This window comes from Diuraphis noxia, unplaced genomic scaffold (assembly GCF_037042655.1).
Source record: "Diuraphis noxia isolate RWA-SAM2 unplaced genomic scaffold, SU_Dnox_SAM2 contig0001, whole genome shotgun sequence".
NCBI classification, from domain to species: Eukaryota; Metazoa; Arthropoda; class Insecta; order Hemiptera; family Aphididae; genus Diuraphis; species Diuraphis noxia.
This window is the reverse complement of record NW_028301711.1, coordinates 64,011,898-64,034,048: the sequence shown is the minus strand read 5'-3', so window position 1 is coordinate 64,034,048 and position 22,151 is coordinate 64,011,898. Positions and strand designations below refer to the sequence as shown.

General features: G+C 27.9%; 1 protein-coding gene across 2 annotated transcripts; it reads right to left on the bottom strand.

Moving 5' to 3' along the window:
• Positions 1-1,725: 1,725 nt before the first annotated feature.
• Positions 1,726-20,662, bottom strand: LOC107166636 (uncharacterized). Of its 2 annotated transcripts, none has more exons than XM_089217341.1 (6): positions 20,226-20,662; positions 15,350-15,450; positions 15,161-15,264; positions 13,337-14,239; positions 2,949-3,183; positions 1,726-2,442 (listed from the first exon to the last, which is right to left on the bottom strand). In XM_089217341.1, the coding sequence occupies exons 2-6, from the start codon at positions 15,407-15,409 to the stop codon at positions 2,356-2,358; spliced, it is 1,389 nt and encodes a 462-aa protein (XP_089073467.1). In that variant the 5' UTR covers positions 15,410-15,450; positions 20,226-20,662; the 3' UTR covers positions 1,726-2,355. The 2 variants fall into 2 exon arrangements, with proteins under 2 accessions (XP_089073467.1, XP_089073463.1); XM_089217337.1 differs by having other exon boundaries at positions 20,135-20,661.
• Positions 20,663-22,151: the final 1,489 nt, after the last annotated feature.

Here is a 22,151-nt window from a genome sequence, read left to right as displayed (position 1 = left end):
CCAGTTGATATTCCAAATTAATATTTTAACACTTAATATTTTATTGTTTTATTTTTTTCTAAAATTGTGTGTTGGCTTTTCTTTCATATTAGAAATATGAGTAAATTAAAGCAATACATTTTTGTAATGTATCATAATATGTTTTATATTTGAGTATATAGTTTTTTTTTTGTATTTATATTAAACAACGAAATGGTAAATTAATTGCTCAATCAAATACTACACTAAATTATTTATACGATTTGAAATTATATTTTACTATAGTTGTGATAAACTCCTTGGGTGGTAATCGTAAAATACGCTAGAAAACTTTTCTACTGTTTCTTTTTTTTAGTTTTTGCAAAACCGTTTGTATGATGTATGCTATATTTGACCAAATATTTTAATGTTGTGATATGAAAAAATATTTGGTTATAAAAATCAGTTACAAGTAAAACTAATATTTTCTTCCAACAAGTGAAAACAATATATTATGTTATTTCCATTTATCAAGTAAATCCTAATAGCTAATATATTTCACACTGTTCCTAAACTATTCTATACATAGTACAAAACACACAAAATCTTTAAGCTTTATTTTTAAATATTAAATTTCTTATCATACCAATTTTATCATATTTTACAAAAAAAAAATCTGAATTTAGGACTTTTTGCTCTCATCCAATAACCCACAATAATACATTTCACTTCTTCCTACCCACTTATCAGCCAACCACACATAACATTTAATTTAAATTAATATATTAATAATTATGAATGTATTTTAATTTTGAGATTCAGCGATTATCATTAACTTAAATACTAACTTACCTTAAGTATTCAATTCAAATAATTATAAGTAAATATATATATTCATATATATTCTAACTAAGTACAAATAAATACAAAATAAGGTTAAAACAACTGATACTGGGAGTAAATGTCCTAATAGTGTATTTTGCATTGCTATAATTTTAATAAAATAGAAAAACTAAAGTTATTTCTCTAAAATCAAGTGGTTTATATTATTAGCTGTTATTTTAATAAGCTCAATAAATATATAATCATTAGCTTGAAAAAATTAGATTTAAAAAAATACAAATTGTTATTAATTATTATTGTACTATATAAGCATTTACGTTTATTATTATTAAAAATGTTAAAAGTAAATGCAATTAATGTGCCCTTTGTGTAAAATGAAAAAAAAATGAATTTGAAAGTTTATTTCTTTTTAATTTTTGGTGCATGTGAAATAGTTTGAAATAATTTTAACAATTGGTTGATTTGTTTTAAATTAATATACATATAACTTTGAGATTTGTTGCTTACATTAAAACAGTAACAAAATAACTTTATTATATGTGTACAACATCAATTAATTTATATTTAAATTTGACAAATAAAATATGTATTTATTATACCAACAATTGATTTATATATTAGTTATATTATTAGCATTGCAATTGTTAAACCTGAAATGTATTTAGCAAAAATAACATTGATATATTATATACTATAACAAATGGAGGTATTCTTACGATAATTTTTGAGTATCCCTATTAAAATAATATACCAATGGCTATGGAATACATTGTTTACTCTGTGATTGTATTATTAAACGTTTTACACAATTTTTTTTTAGTCTAAATTGTATTATATATATATATATTTATTTTTTTTCTTAGTATTTAAACTGTAGCATTTTAAGTAGAAGACTTATACTGTTTTGTAATAATTGAAACAAAATTTTAACTAAACATTATTTTATACAATATTGTTATTTGCGTATAATGCACTTGATGCGCTTTTAATAATAATTTTAAGTATTTTAAGATCTTCATTTGTTGTGTTTACATAATATGTTAACTACATATATTAGACATTAATTATAATATAAATTTAAACTATTATACAATTTGTAATAATTATAAGTATATTTAGCATATGTTATGTGCTTGAGCATACATTAATAATAATATTATAAAATAATCATGATAATAACAAAAGTTTATGGACAATGGAACAAAAAGCAAACATATATGTTTATGTATTAGTATTATTATCAAAATAAACTTAAAATAAACATTTTTTGCTTCAATGTATAAGTTTTTTTGTTAACCATTATGCTCATATAATAATAATAATCTAAAGTTTTTTAATTTTGGAAAAAGTAAAATAATTTCTTTGGACAGTAAATTAAATAGAATGTTATGATATAAATAAAAAATAAAGCAAATTATATTATGTTAATGCTTAAAATTCTAATTAAATTTTGAGCTTGATTTCAGTAGAAAAGAAAGCTTTTAAGACTTATAAATATACAAGAATATTTGTGAAATCTATACATTATTGTAGCAAACTATGCAAATAGTGTAGCTAAGTATTGCAAAATGTATTTATTCGACGAGGTGTCTTGACCACCTGTTGTTGACTCTGAATTTTCAGTTTTAACGCATCTCTTTTCTGAAAAATCATGTCAGCTCATTAGTAATTTATTACATTAATGTTACCGTGATGATTACATTATAACAAATTAATAATAACAATATTCATTTTATAGATGGGCGGATGAAAAGTTGTTGATTTTGACATGATTTTAAATACGAGGAAATAAGTGTTTCAATATAAATATACTGTAATTGATAGGATAATTAGTTAAATATAATTTCTCAAAATATTTAGTTAACTGTTGTGGTGACAAATTATAAAAATCTTGTATAAATATTAACTTATGAGTATTGACACTGTTGCGCAATAATTAAATTTAAAGGTAGGCTGTATAAAGTATTTCAACAGGTTAGGTTCAATTAAATAAATTACAAATGTGTAAAACGTTACAATTAATGGTGCGTTTGTCACCATTCGTCTACATTACCTATGTCTTAACATAGAAAAAAAACAATGCTTGTCATTGTTTATTAAATAGAATTATAAACCTAAAAATTGTATCAAATATATAACGAATTTACATTAGCCAGTTTGTTGTATTGGTTTTTGAGTTGTTCCAAATGTTTCACTCTCTGTCCAAAACCTTGTTGCTCTGTTTGATTCACCAATTTACTAGGTGAACATTTTGTCATGTTTAGATTGTCTTCAAGAAGAGCTCTTTTCCTCTTCAAGTCTTCGTAACGAATTTTGTATACTTCTAGTTGACTTTTCACACTGTCTGTTTGCTCAAGAAGCTTTTGCTTTTTCTCCTTTTTCCTATAAAAATGGTCAAACAATAACAATTATTATGTAATCCTATATTATAAACTATTTGAGCTGGTATAAGATATTTGGGTCATATATTTTAGTATAGATCTTAAAATATGATATTGGAAACAGCCAGTGGCGTCCTCAAGGTGGAGGGAGGTGCTAACGGGCTGAGGCCCCCCCTCCCCCATTGCCTGTATTATTGTTTTTTGTTTTTATATTTACCCCGATTTAATATAGTTAGATTTAAGAAATCATGTGGGGAATTACCCGTTTCCGCCAAAATTTGAAATGACCGATTCCGCCATCGCCCGTTTCCGCCAATTTAAAAAAAGGTTCGATTCCCGTTTCCGCCAATTTACCTGCTATTCACTTATTCATAATTAATAATATACACAACATTTTGTCATAGTTTTAATAAATATAATAATAAAGTAAAAATCACTTATTCATAATTAATATACACAATATTTGTCCAGACGGACACTTACATTAAAATAAACAGCGCAAATTTAAATATCCCGAATACTCCAAAAAATAAATCCACTTTGTTAAAATGTGATAGGACTAATTAGGCTATAACTGATTTTAAAAATAAACTAATATCGCGTTATTCGTATGTAAAGAGTGTTGCATTTAATTATATTAAATAAATTAACGAAATATTATGACTTTTTAATTATTTCAATTACTGTATTTTTTAAAATTAGGTTTGACAAAATATCAAAATATTATATGTATTTATGAAAATATCACTTTTTATTATTATTATATTTATTAAAACTATGACAAAATATTGTGTATATTAATTATGAATAAGTGATTTTTACTTTATTATTATATTTATTAAAACTATGACAAAATATTATGTATATTAATTATGAATAAGTGATTTTTACTTTATTATATTTATCAAAACTATGACAAAATATTATGTATTTATTATTTGATTTATTAGTTATTTATATATTTTTCAATATTTAATGTTATCAATTATCATATTATAAACCATGTACCTACAATCATTTCTAGTTAAAACTTAAATACACCTTAAAATAATAGGAATAATACTCCAATGAATACGGAATATATTATAATAATTTTATCGGGGATCGATCGTTTGTATCTAACATTGCCTTGTACTGTATCATATGAACGTAGTTTCAGTCAATTCAAATTAATTAAAACATATTTTTACCAAAAATATGGAATATATTACAATAATTTTACCATAGCAGGTAAATTGGCGGAAACGGGCGATGGCGGAATCGGTCATTTCAAATTTTGGCGGAAACGGTACATGCCCATCATATGTTTACCTATTTATTGCAAACAATGCAAACCTTATTGTCCTAAACTGACTAAACTCCTAAGGTTCATAGATAATATTTTTATACATTTCATAGTCAGTAGTCATGATGCCACTGCCACAATCCATATAAATCTATAATCTATGATAACAATTGAACTGATGTAGCAACACTATCCGTCTATCCTAGCTCCTAGCATCGTTATACCAATGCCCGAGTTAAACCTATTAAACCTTTTTTTTTTCCATGGAATCGAGGACCGGAGCGGGAACTGTTTTCACATTACTTCCACCCCAGGCTCCAGCCCCCATCGGTTATAAATTTAACGGGTGTTGACAGTCTGTAATTATTTATTTTCAAGCCCCCTTCCCTCATTGAAATACCCTGCGTACGCTAGTGAGAACAGCGTAAGATAAATATTGAAAATTAATAATATTAATTTAAGAAGATTTCATCCTAGGTTTGACAAGGTTGGTCAGGTCGCTACTAAGAAAAAAATGTATGTAACCTATTCAAAAAGCTTAATTAAATATGTGAACTTTAACAATTAGTTTAAATTTAAATTAATTGTTAATTTAATATGAGTATATTATTAGTATAACCTCAAATTAATATACCATACACGTAAAAATTTATTAAATTAAGACTATACATAATTCTTAGGGTCTTATATTCCTAAGTATTGGAGAAATACTACAATATTTTAAACTTCAAAGAATACATAACATAGTTCCCATTAATAGGTCGTCATTCTTAAATGCTATAATATATTTGATCTTTAATTTCAAGTCCTTATCAAAAAACAAACGTTAACACTATAAATGTTGACTCAATATTGTAAATTGAATAGTTATGTTAGGTATTCCTAATACCACATTTAATTTTGAAATATTTGCAGTTAATGTATTATCATAGGCCCGGAATTATATTCTTTAAAAATAGCCAAGATAAGATGCTAATATTCTTTTAAAAAGTTAAAATATTCTTCCAATATTCTTTAAAAATCATTATTAAAAATGCCAAAAACATGCTTTTTGCTTGGAGCTAGCTATTTTTGTGTAGTAATTCCATTTTTTGTCGGGCATTGTTATCTTAGATAAGTCAGTAAGTCACATATCTTATATACTACAGTGGATTGCAGCACATTACTACGTAGGGTATAATAATCGTATATACGATGGACGATGGTATATAAATATATAAGTATATTTTCAATATCATGTAATTATCACTATTATCGGACATATTATAATTTATATTATTTACGTCACTGCAACCAAAAATACCGAACATCTATACAAATTAATCGATATATTCTCTAATATTCTTTATTATACGAAACATTCTTTTATCTTGAAATATTCTCAAATATGCAAAAAAAACGTTTGCCATTATTACACCTGTTTCATGATTCGTAAAGATTTCGAACCCCCGTCTGACTGCTTAGACTCATAAAAAATATGCAAAAGAATATAGATAATTCCGGGCTCTAATTATCATAAAACAAGATAGATCAGAACAAATTGTTAAACTTAGCTGAAAGTATAGAATTTTGCATTTTAAAATGTCATTATGTGTATAATACATAATATACTTTAATGGTTTCAAGTAGATACCTAGTTTTACACAAACAATATTTTAAATTAATAAAATTACTTAAATCGTTATCTTTAGTTTAAGTATCAACTTTCTTTTTTTCATTTGAAATGCATAGAAATATTTGTTCGTTTTATTTCATTAAATTTATGTACAATTAATTCTAAAAGTACTATTATCAGATTCTGAGCGGAGCAATGAATGTAATGATTTTACAATGATGTTTGTTTTTTATTTAGTTTTTTTTTGTGTGTCTGTTTATACGATAAGATATCGAAATAATGCTTCAATGTTCAACTTCAGTAGTTTTTCCGGTTAGAAAGTGAACCTAGTTGATGCATCAGGGTGGTCAAATTTTGAAATTTTCAGTAGTTTTCAAAAGCACCGGGAAAAATGAAACAAAATTAAAGGAAAACGGGAATTTTTACTCAAAATCGATTTTAGATATTGGTGTAACTCTAAAACAAATTACCGTAGACACATGACATTTTCATTAAATCTTTATACTGGCATGTTTTATACTTGATAAAATTTTCAAAATCTTTTAAATCTTTTTAAGTTATTGATAGACATTTGAAAATTTTAATCTTTTTCGTTTATTTTTTTATAAATGACAATAAAATGTTATTCCTTTGCAGGTAGGAAAGCTTCAAAATGTAATATAAGACTCCGTATATAATATTATCACAATGGTAGTTATAAAATATTAAATATATATAGTCACAATTTTTTTAAATAAACATTGAAAACAGGGCCGGACTGGCCCACTGTGCTACTGTGCTATAGCACAGTAGGCCGCGGCGATGAAAAAAAAATCTTTACTGAGATTACAGAGTAGTGACCAGATTATCTGTTTATAGCACCTTGGTACCTACCTAATTATATTTTTAAATGTTCTCAATGCACGATTATAGAAAATCCTATATATAGGTATTATAAATTATATTGTACTGAAATCTAGTCTGAATCAACTTTTTGTGAATGGATTACAGTTGAGTGTATAAATGAAAATGAGGCGAAGGCTGTATATTGTACTATATGCATAGCATTTAATACATCCTCTTTACTTGGTAATTTTAACAATGGTTGCACTAATTTCAAAAATATATAAATTCTGCTATTGAATCTCATGAAAATAGAAAAGGTCACTCATCATTAGCTGTCGAAGCATATTTATTAGCAATAAACCAAAATAAATTAATTTAAAAAAAAAACGCCGGGTAATTCAGCTATATATTAATATATACTAATAATTCCAGGTAACGGTAAAGTTAAGATAAGTTTTAATAATTTTAATAAAAAATTCGTGACAAATTACATAACGCCATAAAATTTTATATTATAATTATATAAATTTTATATCCAATAATGGTATAACACATATACCTGATAATATGATACTTCTGCATATAAGAATTTTTATTCCAGGTAACTGAAAAGTTAAGATAAGTTTTGAACACCATACACCTATTATTAAATAACGAATTAAACAAAGTTTGAGTAATATAAATTTAGTACATTTAACAGGCAACGAAGTGCACGGGATCAGCTGATAGGTATTAATTAATTTTAATTACTTATAGTTTTCTTTTTAATCACGTATTTCGTGAAATCAGTCAGAATTTACTAAAATATACTTTGATACTAATCTAAAAAATACGTTAAATTATGTAAAAAATTGCACCAAACATTATCAGTCGACAGGTATATTATTATTTAATGCATCGTTGAGAGTAATCATTGTATATACGTTTTACTTTTTACAGCAATACATTTAAAATATAAAATACATAATGATCATATATTTCGATATTCAAACCACAAATATAGAATCTACCTATATAGGATCTGATGTATATATAGATATTAAATGTCACGCTTTATATTTCAATTTAATGATAATAAATAAATAATTTAAACAGCTGTAGGTGCTCACAAAACGAAAAATTAAAATTGTTATAATCAGCTGTTTAAGAGAGCTACAGAGAGAACTCTGTATTATATGCATACACATTACACACATATATTATATACGTTATATTTTAGAAATAGACCAATGCATTCACTCCAAGGTTACGATTCATTCTTATGAATAACCTTAAAAATATACAAATGCATCGTGTTTTGAATCCCGTAGGTGATGAAACTGATAACTATTTTAGATTCTGAGCGAAGCAATAAATATAAGTTAATTCGTTATATTTTATTATAATATTTACATCATTAAAAATCAATAAAAATAATATATTTTAAAACAAAAAAGCTAAGATTAACTTTTACTTATATATTAGGTATTATTATAAAAAAAAACACACACACACACACACACGTCATGGTAAAATCATAAAATCAATACATTCCTAACTCCGATCAGAATCTAAAAATAGAAAAAAATTATGATTACCAAATGATACATTACTGTCATATAGAAGTATCAATGAGTTAATTAATAACTCTATGTGATCAAAAAAATTCACAGAACAACATTTATTATACATATAATTTTTTAAATGAGCAATAATAAGTACATTCGATACTCGGGGTTACCTTTACAGTTATGCTCGATATGTAGATTAATATTATGTATTAAGATATTAAGTTATATATTATATAAGAATAACTTGTATGAATTATATTTATGTAATTAAATAAAGAACAAATAATAAATAAACAAAATGTTAAATAATATATTCATTATAAAATATAAAGTATACAAGTGTGTTATTCGCCAGTGTGTGTACGTCGATGTACTACTAAGTTGCTACAATGGCTGAATGATTTTCCACACACATCGCACAAATACGGTTTTTCGCCAGTGTCGATGTACTGCTAAGCTGCTACAATGGCTGAATGATTTTCCACACACATCGCACAAATACGGTTTTTCGCCAGTGTCGATGTACTGCTAAGCTGCTACAATGGCTGAATGATTTTCCACACACATCGCACAAATACGGTTTTTCGCCAGTGTGTGCACGGCGATGTATTGTCAATTCACTACATGTGCTAAATGATTTGCCACACACATCGCACAAATACGGTTTATCTCCAGTGTGTGTACGTCGATGTACTGTCAAGTTGCTACATTGGCTGAATGATTTGTTACAGATATTGCATGGATAATTTTTCTTATTCATTTTTTGGTCGGAGTGATGGCAGACTACTTCTATTTGTACACAATTTATTTAATATTTATTTGTTTTTTCGTAAATCTATTTGGTAACTATAGACTTTATTGACCACACCAGATTTTCAAGCCAGTATTTGATGTAGTATTTTTTATATAGTATGTTCAAGATTTAGAGCAATTTCATTTTTGAACGAATTGTCACCAATATTAAAGTAATTAAAAAAATGTTATTAAATATAAATCAATAAAAATGAAAATGAGGTGAAGGCTGTATATATATTGTACTATATGCATAGCATTTAATACATCCTCCGTACTTAGTAATTTTAACGGTGGTTGCACTAATTTCAAAAATATATATTCTGCTATTGATCTCATGAAAATAGTAAAGGTCACTCATTAGCTGTCGAAGCATATTTATTAGCAATAAACCAAAATAACATAGAATTTGTAGTAAGTAGGGATATGATGAACATCAGAAAAAAATAAGTTATGGAAAGAGTCCATGTTATCAAACAAGTGTTTGAAATAATAATTCGAATGATAATTTAGAGGCTTTCATTCTTATGTCAGTTGAAAAAGAAATATTAGATCAAATATTATTGGAAGATATTATAGAATATTTAAAATCTTCATCCTCAATTATGTCTAAATTATTATCTTAAGTATACATAAAATGATTATTATCTCTTTTTTATTATTACTATACTAAATATACAATAAATAATTATTAGTATATTTTCAATAATTTTTTAATATTTAATGTAGGTACGTTTAATATTTGTTATAAACCTTTTAAAAAAAGATATTTTTAATTATTATTTTGAAATAAAATAAATTAATTCACAAAAAATAATATGCTATTTTTATTAAACTCCACTAATTCTTTGTGTATTATTTTAAAGCGTATACTTTATAGTAAAAAGAAAAATGTATTTTGTATAGTAATCATGGGACATGGATTATGGATAACATCCCATAACTAATCATGGTTGTTGAATATAAAGGTTATAAGAAAGCGCCTCCCTCTAACCACTTTAAATCCTACCAAATATCAATTTTGTGAAACAAATACATTTAAAAATTCCCGAAATAATACATTGTGGGCCGCCTGCTTTCCTAGAATAGTAGGTCGGTACCCTCCCTGTCCGCACCTGATTGAAAACTTGAATTTTGACAAAATACGTAAAAATCTAAGATTTGAACATTCAAAACAATATTCTTCATGAGTTTGTCTATTTTTATAAAATAAAAAATGTCTACTTGAAAGTCAAATTAAATTTTTATGAGGATTTGAATTACAACATTGGATATTCACTAAATTTCTCTTGTACCGATATTATTATTTTATTTTTATTTAAAAACGAATTACTATAGAAACTTGAAATTTATACCATGGTAAGTTTATTTTATTAATTTCTATACTTGATAAAATTTTTTAAATATTTCAACAATTTTTAAATTATTTATTGGGTAAAAAATCTTGAAAATTTAAAACAAGGTTCTCCGCCGTAAATAGTTAATTTTGTAACAAAAATATCTAAAAACTATACACACACAGTTTTTTTTTATAGTTATATTGTTGTGATTTAAAAATATTATTCGTTGGTACTTAACATTTCTAGAGTAAATTTTATATTCTGATTTTAATAGTTAATTTCTTTAATGACTTAAAGTCGGGTACATAATGAATTTGATTTGATTAATTTGGAATTTATTTTATAATACCTATAGGTACCTACATTTTTTTAATGAAAAAATAACAGTATAATTAATAAATTATAAAATATCCTAGACTGACAAACCGTCTCCGCTCAGAATCGTTTTTCGTATTCAATGATGGTAGTCAGAAAAAATAGCCAGGGAAAAAAATCCAAGGAAAAGAGTCAAATTTCAATAATTAAATATACCTTTTTTTTTTCCGTTCAAAAAACCGGGAACGGGAAATATACCTATATTAAATAAAGTATTAAATTAGGTATTATTTAAAAATTGTTTACACATTATTGGTCAAATATATAAAAAATAATTATAATTACATATTATACAAAAAAATAATATTTAAAGTATTATTCAAAATTGTTAAACGTAGTCGGTCATATTGTATACATATATATAAAACTATTAATACACAGGTTATATATTAAATAATTTAAAATTTTTAACACAGTTGATCATATACTGTACCTATTGTCATTCATATATAAAAATAAAATTGTTAATATTACAATAAACATTGAATAAAAATAATATAATATTTTGTGGATATTATCTTGAAATCAATTGATTTATGTCTTACACCCTAGATATGTATAAGTATAATGTATTTACTTTGTACAGGGTGATTCTTTTTTAAATGTACGTGTTGCAGTATAAAATACATGTTATCTTGAAATAAAGTAATTTATATATATTTACATCCATAATACATTCATTGCTGTTTAGAATCTAAAATATATTTAAATAATACTATGAATAATAAATAATAACATATAACCTGGGTATTAATAATTATATATATATATACAATATGACCAATAATGTGTAAAAAATTTTTAAATAATACCTAATTTAATACTTTCATTTTGATGGTTATATATTTAATTATTGTAATTTGGCTTTTTTCCGTGGCTTATTATTCCCATGGCTTTTTTTTCTGTGGATTATTTTTCCCGTGGCTTTTTTTCCCTGGATTTTTTTTCTTGGCTGTTTTTTCCTACATTCTTCAATGATATTATATCATTGAATTCAAATTTGATACCACCCGTTACAGTAACCCACTTTTAAACTACTATATATTAGAGCGACATCCACTTACCCACTTTTTGTTGTTGATTTTTAAAAATGTTCATCTAATTTTGTTGTTTTATTAAACAAATAAGTACATTAGTACCTATTTTATTATATGAAACAATCAAAGTATTTTAATTGAAAGAGTAGTAATTCTTAAACAAGTATTTTAACTTGTAAGTCATATATATACCTAATTTAAGGTAAAAGCTGCATCCAGAGTTTCTTTTAGTCGTTTTGTTTCGAAGGTGCAATAATAATAGTATACAATAAATGAAAAATCTCACCTCATCAGTTTGTCAAATGTTGATGATCGTACATTTGCACTATTGTTTAAAAATTAATACCTATATCGTATAAACGTATGTTATAAAATGTCAAAATGAGAACAGCTTATAAACAAATAAATAAATTCATTTTATTCGGAAAGTTTTCGTCATTGCATACAATTCTATGACATTATCCAAAAGTTCGACGTTAAAAATCTTAGGTAGGTTAGGTAATATTTATTATCATATTATGATAATGTTATGAATAGCATACTATTTCAAGCATTTATTCAAAATTATATTCATGGCACTGAAAGATGTAGCCTGCATCAGAATTGTGTCCAAAAACAATTACAATTTTAAATTGTGTACGAATTGAATCCAGTACCCAGATGTATAAAATATTTTGGGTTAGCACGATAGGTATTATATTATTGACAAAAAATTATCAGGTCTCGCGGAATTGTTGAATTTTGATACCTAAGGTATCAGCCATTTTTATCAGACAGGAAGAATACTTTCTACAGCCCGCGTTAACCTCCGATTTTTTATTTTATTTCAAAGAATAATGTAAAGTTCTTTAAAAAAATAATTATCTTTTTCCATAGGTCTATTATAAAGTTGGTGAATAAAATATTGAAAAACCGAGTTCGCTATGGACAGTATACTACAGTAAAATATTGGACTCTATTTATGAATATATATGTATACAAAAAAAAAAAATAATCAAATTGGGTCGATTTTACAGAATAGGATCATTGCAGTTACCGTACATAGTATTCTTGAGGACAAAGTTACGTTATTAGCACCACGTGCTTTATGGTGGGAAGAATAAAATTTTTTTCCGATTTTTTCTGATTGAAACGACATGTATTTATTTACATGCACAATAATTTTCAGGTTTAACATACAGATTTCTGTGTTTTTTTATTTCTTAGCTCAGAATGAGAAAAACGAATATCAAAAATTGACTCGTCTTGGGCCACACAAAAAATGCAATATAACAACAACAAAATTGTTTGGGTCTGTGGAGGATTATATTATAATCAGTATGTGTTGCAGCCTACCTGGCAACCTTGGCCTTCAGCTGTTCGATCTTGTGCAGTTCCTCGTCGATCTGCCTTTCGTCGACGGCCAGCATGCGGCCGAATTCCAAGTTCCTCATCTGCTGCGCCGTGATCTGTTCGGTGACCGCACAGAAGTCGTCCAGCACGGCAGCCCGGCACTTTTTGTCCGACTGATCTGCGTCTAGCGCCGTGCACACGGCCGTCGCGCAACTCAAGCTGGTCTGCAGCGAATTCGTCTGTTCGTCGAGCTCGCGCGCGGCCGTCTCGAGCGTCCGGTTGTACTCGGACACGGATCTGATGGCGCGCCAGAGCGTCAGCAGTTCGTCAGTTCTCGACCGACAGCCGTCGCCATCGCGAGCCTCGGCGTCTCGCCGGAGCCGTCGGAAGATCGTAATGGCGGCGTTGGCGTCATCGTCGGCTTCGATGTCATTGTCGTCGTCGTCGATGTCACCGGGCCAACGGGTGCCACGGTCGGGTGACGACGAGTCAGTAAAGGCAGTCACGTCCAAGCACAGCGACTGGAAATTGTGGTCGGCGGCTGTGACGGCCAGCTCTTGCGGTTCGGATCCGTCCACGCCGGCGCCGGAAAACCGGAAGAACCGTTTCTTGCGTTCCTCGTACTCGCCGTGGGCCCGTTCCACGTCCACCCGGAGAGCGTCCACGGTGCCGTCCACGCCGGCCCGCATCCGCTCCAGGCCTTCCAGCAACTCCTCCTTGGACTCGTCCAGCTTGTGGAGCTCGCGCATGTAACGCACCAGGCCGTCCACGTATTCCCGTCGGTTCGACCGTTCCCGGACGATGGCCGACTGCAGCGTCCGCACTCCAGCGTGCAATACTCGTCCGGTGCACACGGTGTCGGTGCACATGAGTTTCAGCTGTTCGCCATTGACGGGATCGAGAAAACTGAAAAACGCAGAAGAGCCCTTCGATTATTAATAATTAAGTCATCGTGTGTGCCCATAATAAGAGTCGGCCGTTTGCTATAGAGCGAAACTTTTTTTTTTTATCCTAAAATTATTACCATAAGCTATAAGCCGTTTGAGCCAAATTGTTTAGCCATTTTCAGTACGGGGGTAAATCAGGGTAAAACACTTATGTCTTATATATGTCGAATATCGGTCATGTGGTAGAAAAAAGTAATGTTCGAATTTCAATCCTTCCGATTTTTACATATTGTTTTTACTACCTACTTACAGGTACCTTTTATGTAATGAAATATACATTTGACTCATTTGAATAATAATTTATTATACTTATATAATAAGATTTTTAAGTAATATTGAATCATATTATGGCGTACTCGATTAGCAGTGTTGGGTAACATGTTACGTAATTTCCTTAGAATTATTTCCAACCATTAAAACAGTTTGATGCCTAATTTATATTAATGTACTAATTTGATAAGTAATTCCTAAAATATTTAAAAAAAAATTAATAAATACTAGTCTTTGAAAAAATAACGTTTTCTATGAATAGGTCACATGGAATTAGTGTTATTATGTTTTTTAATGTATTAATTATAAACTAAGACTAACGATAGGTAACATTGCCACAGGCAATGTGATCTTACCTTTAAATTTCATCATATAGGTCAGGGTGGTTCAACCCCCGGTTTACTTAAAGCAAATCGCAGCCCGCACACTATTTTAAATAAAAGTTTTATTTTTGTATATAGGTTGTTGTGGATAATTAGTAAAAATCCTAATGCCTAAACTAGAGAAATAACCGTATAGTCGAAGACGAACGTATTATAAGACGACATATCTTACTCTTGATGCCATTTTATGATTTTAAAGAAACCAAACAATATTATATGAATTTTACCTGATTTCGTAATTTTCCTTCCGTGTGATGAGCATACGCTTAAATTCCGCGATGTCTCTTAACAGCTCCTTCGACAACCTCAGCTTCTTCCTCTTGTTGTTCGTCTAAACAAAAAACCCAGGTAAATATAAATGTTTCTAAACACAAAAACGAATTAAAGTTTTCATTTTTTCGGGTTTGTTGTCTTACAGCACAAATTGAGTTGGCGTCGGATTGCCCAAATGTAATGTGACACAATTGTTTTGACATCTTAGTCGTGTTTTTGGTTTGAAATTATCACACGTTCTCGACTGTAAAATATAATTTTCGTATGAGACACATTTTTTTTCAAATTTATGACAACATTTTTAGAATAAATATATAATATAACAATGCAATTTTATAAAAATATGTGTCTACGGAAATTTGAGTTTTATTCAACTCTACGTGTCTTCCATGTTCTCATGAATCATTATTGCAAATGTTGTAACAATAAAACTTAACTAACTCCTATGGACCGAGAGAAATTAGAATAAAATGTTGTGCAAGCTTGGTCCCCAAGGTTAAAATGTAAAATTCAATGTCTAAAGATAATTTTTAAAATCATTTCGTTCATTTTTTAACCTTCACTAATGGTCAAATTGGATTGTTCAAGTCATGGCCACATTATCCTAAACAGTCATTTAAAAAATGTTTATAAGATTTGTTTGACATTGTTTGTTATTCAGAAAGAAGAAAAATTAATTAAGTAACATTATTATTTAAACTTGTATACCTACCTATATATGGTTATATTGATACCTAATTAATTGTCCAGTGTATTTTTTATTTTTATTTTTTGTAATTAACTGCATTTTAATATCCATCAGTATAGAACCAAAATATACCACCTACAATTTTTTATTGCATAACTTGCTTGAAAATTAAAATATCAAAAATAATTGACACTTAAACGCAGAATAATGTTTTCTTAACTAAATGTAAGACAATTGGTCAATAATTCACTCTAATATCAAAACATATACAAAAATTACAGCAGACTATTGAAATTTGAAAATGGTGAATAACAATTTGCCATGTCGTTCGCTTGTAAGATGTAGAATTGTAGACAATAAAAGCGTATTACCATATTATTTCTATAAACGTAGCAATATATACCTATATTTTATTTACATAATTTCTGTATGTTTTAGAATATTTAGAATATTTCAACAAAATGAAATGTAAATTTTCCTATTGGCTATTGTATATGCATCTAAATCCTATCCCTAGTAATAGGTAACTATTAAGACTTGAGATGTGAGAGCAAGCCAGAATAATTTTTTTTTCATGTTGAACAATATGTAAATAAAATATAGATAAACTAATTCCTATTTCACTTATTGTCATTAAATTTATTGTTGAAATTAAGGTATTATAATGTATAACCTACTTATAGGTTAGGTACTTGTTAGGAAATATATGTGACTGACTTCGTCTGTCGATTGTCGTTCAAAATGAGTTCGCCGTCCACGGCGCTACGTGATAAAATATATATCGAAAATTAAACATTTACGAATTTGTAAAAAAAAAAGTAAATGAAATATAAGAGCAATTCGATGAACGTCAAAAAAAATTCGTTAATTTAACGATCGTCACCGAAGATCGCGTGGATGGAGGTATATAACATTATAGTAATAGGTAGTGAAAATTAAACAAATCTGTACGATTGTGGAAACACCAGAAGCCAGTCTAATTCAAAACAAACAGACAACATAAGTGATTCCATCGATTTTGATGATTGAAGTGAAAAAATAAGTGCAATACAAATATAGTAAACAGGAACAAATCAAGCAATACATATATACCTAAGACCATTGCGATTCAGGTAATTGGCATTCAAGTATTATACGGATAATTAATTATATGATTTTATCGAAAGAAAAATATTATTAATGAATATCGTTGTTTTTAAGGGTATGTCAGGCGTCAGCACAATATTTTTTCTCCCTAAACCCACGCACGGTATGGATAAAACGTGTTCACCTAAAACAGTTGTTTTATGAATTTTGAGTATTCTTAGAATAAAATCACCTATTATTAAAAATATAGAAGATGATATTTTTGATGGTATGACACATCGGTTTTTTATATTTTATTATTATTTGACTTTATACTCGGCTTTCAAAATAAAATAAATAAAATTTGTAAAATCAAATGATGTTTAAATTGCCCAGAGACAATATTTAGACAAATCGTCGTCTTACTAACGTGCAATCGATAAATTGTGTGTTATTAACTAAAATTTAAGATCGGAATGCGAATTGACGTAATATTATCATACTTGGAGGGATATTAATAAGGAAACAGTAAGCAATTATCAGATTAGATATCTAAAGAGTCCCTCGTCAGCTTTTATTGATATTTTAATTTAATTTCTTAACGAATTATGGACATTATTTGGTCAAAACGTTACAATTTATTTAACCGCAACACTTGACAATATCATCCCACGTTATACCCATAGGCGTGCGCACGGGGCGAGCCATTCGAGCCCGGGCTCGACCGGAATATTTTTAAGGGCATAGTAAAATGTATGTAGGTATTTATATATTTACTATAAATAATAATACGAGTATGTTTGAAAATTTTATTTGTAGTGAGAGTAAAATACCACTACATTAATTTTATTCGTGTAATAAAAACATTGTATATTTGTGTACAAAATATGTACTATGATTTAAGACCTTAACACCTAATAATAAATAACCTAGTATTCTAGTAACTGACTTATTAAATTATTATACATAATTTAGGTACATCGTTAATTTTTATAATTTTATCATTAATAAGAAATATTGGTTTTTTTTTTAATAAGACGCTTACCACATAGGCGCATACGATTATGATACGAGCCGAAAATTGGTCACCGCTAGTAGGTAGTATAGATGTACCATTCCTGGCACACTCCTTAAATCCATCAGTAAAAGATCACAAAGAAAACAATGTGCAAAAAGATCAGACAATTGAAATGCAATATACAATCGCAAAATATTTTTCATAATACTACTTATTAATAATTAAAATTGAAATACAATAATAATTAAAATATTTTTCATAGAACTTATGATATAAATAATTGAAAATTGAATTGCAATATTCCCCAAAAAAAATTTAGTAATATGTTAATAACATCAGAAATATCATAACTAATATTCCTTCAGTAAAATATCATAAATTAAATAATTGATATAAGTTCAGAATAACATCAGAAATGAAATATCGAAATGAAATCGATAAATTTTGAAAAAAACTAATATAACATATATTTTGCATAGGAACATGTTAATGATCACTAATATATTTTACAAGCAATGTTCAGGTTTTCCAGCAATCCTAACTTCTGAGATATTAAGATCAAATAGTAAAATCTATGTTTCTACAACTCAAACACTTTCAAACACCTCGACATAAAATCTATGGCATTAGTTCAACAGCTCAACATTCACGACAACTCAACATTTTTTCCATTGGCTCAGCAACTCAACTTTCACGACATCTCACAAAATCTATTTCATTGGCTCAGCAACTCAACATTTGAAACACCTCAACACACATAATTTAAATCTCTGTTTTTAAAAATTGTTCTATTAAAAAATGTTTTGGGGAATATAGCATTTAAATTTTTAATTATTAATAACATAAGTTTTATGAAAAATATTTTAATTATTATATCATTTCAATTTTATATTATTAATGCAAATAGTTTTGAAAAATATTTTATATTATTAATGGCATTTAGTATTATGAAAAATATTTTGGAGAATATTGCTATTGAATATACTATTTAGATTTTGTGATCTTATTCTGATAAAAATTATTTTGTGATTTTTTTGTGTTAAATTAATTTTATTGAACTATTTGTGTTTAAAGTTATTTTGTGATCTATATGTGTTTAAAGTTATTTTACTGATCTTTTTATGTTAAATAACATTTTGTGTTTTATTTCTGATATGCCATATTTTCTACAGCTCAAACACTTTCAAACAACTCAACATTTTTTCAACAGCTCAACAGAAATCGACAGCTCAACAACTCAACTCTGAAATCTATGACATTAGTTCAACAGCTCAGCAGAAACAGAATCTCTATGAAATATTTAAAAAATTGTATAGCTCTTAAATCCTAAAGCAAAATTGTACGAAAATAATATTGTATATGGTAGTCGAGACTGGGGTAGGGAATATGTTAGATTTATTTTGCATTTCTATTTCATTTCTATTTTTTGACGCTCACCTTATTCGGGTGAGCGTTATGGGCATTTATGATATTTTTATGTAATTGAATGATAGTTTTATTTTGCATTTGTATTTCAATTTATTTTTTTTCAAAATTGTTCGATTTCATTTCGTTATTTCATTTCTGATGTTATTCTGAACTTATATCAATTATTTAATTTATGATATTTTATTGAAGGAATATTAGTTATGATATTTCTGATGTTATTAACATATTACTAAATTTTTTTTGGGGAATATTGCAATTCAATTTTCATTATATTATAATATGTATATACCATTTTTGTTTTTTAAAGCGAACTATTTTTTTTTTAATTTTGAGTAGGTACCTAATGTTTTTTCTTCTTTTTATATATAATTGTTATTTATATTATTTAATATAATATTTCTAGAAATTTGCACATTTATGTTGTGTGCACATGCAACTTGATTATAATTATACACTTATATACGTATAAATATTACAAACTTATTAATTTACAATTGGAATGTATGCTGATGTGTTAAAAAAAAAAATAGGAGTACTGTCCATGCATTGGGGCACTCATTGTTCCAGGCTCGACCGGACATTGAAGTCTGCGCACGCCTATGGTTATACCTACTCACTTATTGAGTCTTAACTTTGAATGCATATAAATGAAAATATCAATAAAAGCCCGTGAAACGATCTAGACAATATTTACGATTATTAAGATTAATATGCTGTGTGATAACTCACTCAAATATTCAGACTAAAACGACAATACAAATCTGATTGTGCGGTTTGGGCGTCATTTCGTGTTGGACGAGACAGTCGTTTTCGTACTCACCTCGTTGCAACACCGACGTAGCGAGTGGATATTTTATTTCACCGTCGGCGTGTTCTTCGCCACTCTCAATCAATTTCGTTTTATGCGAGATGTATATAGAACTGTTTGTGCGATCAACGACGCACACTTCACGCTTGCAAACACTTTTTTGTTCGTAACACTATCGGTCTAAGAATATTCGATTTCGACATTATTATTATCGACGCTGCTGTAACTCGTAGGTAGGTTAATAGCGACCGAAATGCCGAGAGGAAAAATAAACACGAGAATAAAATACAACGCCGGTCGACGTACAACCAATCAGTAACAACCGTTTATCGGCTTATCATCGGCTCGTACATTATATAAATTATCGTATTGTCGTTGTCGTGTGTTGTAGGCACTAAAGTAAAACGGAGCCGATGCAATTATATAATAGGTACCTATTGATTACTGTTACCAGACCGTCGACGATTATAATAATAATATATTGTCAGGACCCACGGTCGGTCCCAGAGATAAAAGAATTCGCTTAGCGACAAAGCGTCACCGACGACGGCGGATTGATAATAAAAATAATAAATAGTATATTATTGTATACGAACCATATCAGTCCAATACTATCGTATTACAATATGCAACATCCGGACATTCCATAATCGGCGGTGTTCCCATCATTTACCACGAGAGTAACTACACCGCCAAAATAGAGGTATTTAATTTTTTTTTTTTTTACGCTAAAAATATTGGAGCGAGGTTTTTTTGACGACCGAATAAAATACTATTAGATTTTTAATATATCGAAATAAAATCATAAAAATGAATTAATTAAATTGATAATAATTATGCACAATAGGGATGTAGTAGAATAAAAGACCGACGACGACGATTAGGGGAAATACCACCCGACAACGATTGTTGCCTGATTCATTTTTCTGTGATATTTGTTGTTTTTACATTTCTGTCGCGTGTCGGTATTATGTAACTGTATTTGTGTTGGTCAATTATCCATGAAATGTTATTGAGCGTTGCGCGACGGTTTGGTTAGTAAAAACTCCTTTAAAAACCTATTAGACTTTAATTAATGTAAAGCATTAATTAAAGTCTAATTAACCTTAATTAATATCAAATAGTATTTAATATATAGGCACTGTTTAAATTCCGAACATATATATATATATATATATTTATTGTCGAAAATAAACTAAAATTTAAAAAAATATAAAATATAATAATATATCCATGCAATTATGAAAGTACGTAGAAAATTACTAAAAATTACTAAATATAGCATTTATTTTAACTATCAACTCACGTTATATGATTAATATCGAAAAAATTAAAATGCATATTAACATACCTACTGGTTTAGACGTATACCTACAGCTGACACTCGCCATGAAAGTCTTCACCTTGTCACTTATATAATATATATCATTTTTTATTCTAATTTAATATAGGTATACAATTCTTTATGTTCAACCTTTTATATCATAGTATAGAGCATCAAATTTTAATATATATATAAAATTAAAAACCTAATTAAGAATCATCAATCATCAACCATTGCATTTTTACTATACCTACAAGACTCAAATATAATAACAACCTAAATGCTCCCCAGAATAAAACTAATTTTAGAAATCAAAGCATTATTATTAAAGGTGTTTTATTATTACGAATATATAATATACATTTTTTTTTAATTTTAACCAATATATCAGGTAATCTAAAAATCATGTAATTAGTGTTCTATCTTAGAATTATTGTTTTTGTATAATTGGAATAATTAATTTGTAACTTATTAACTACACTTTTTGTTATACCTTAATAGAACACAACTCATCCGCATTCAAGCTTATTTGCTTATGAGTTGCAACTTTTGGCATATATATTGTTTATTATCGAACCATGTTAAATTGATGCTTTTGCAATATTTTTATTATT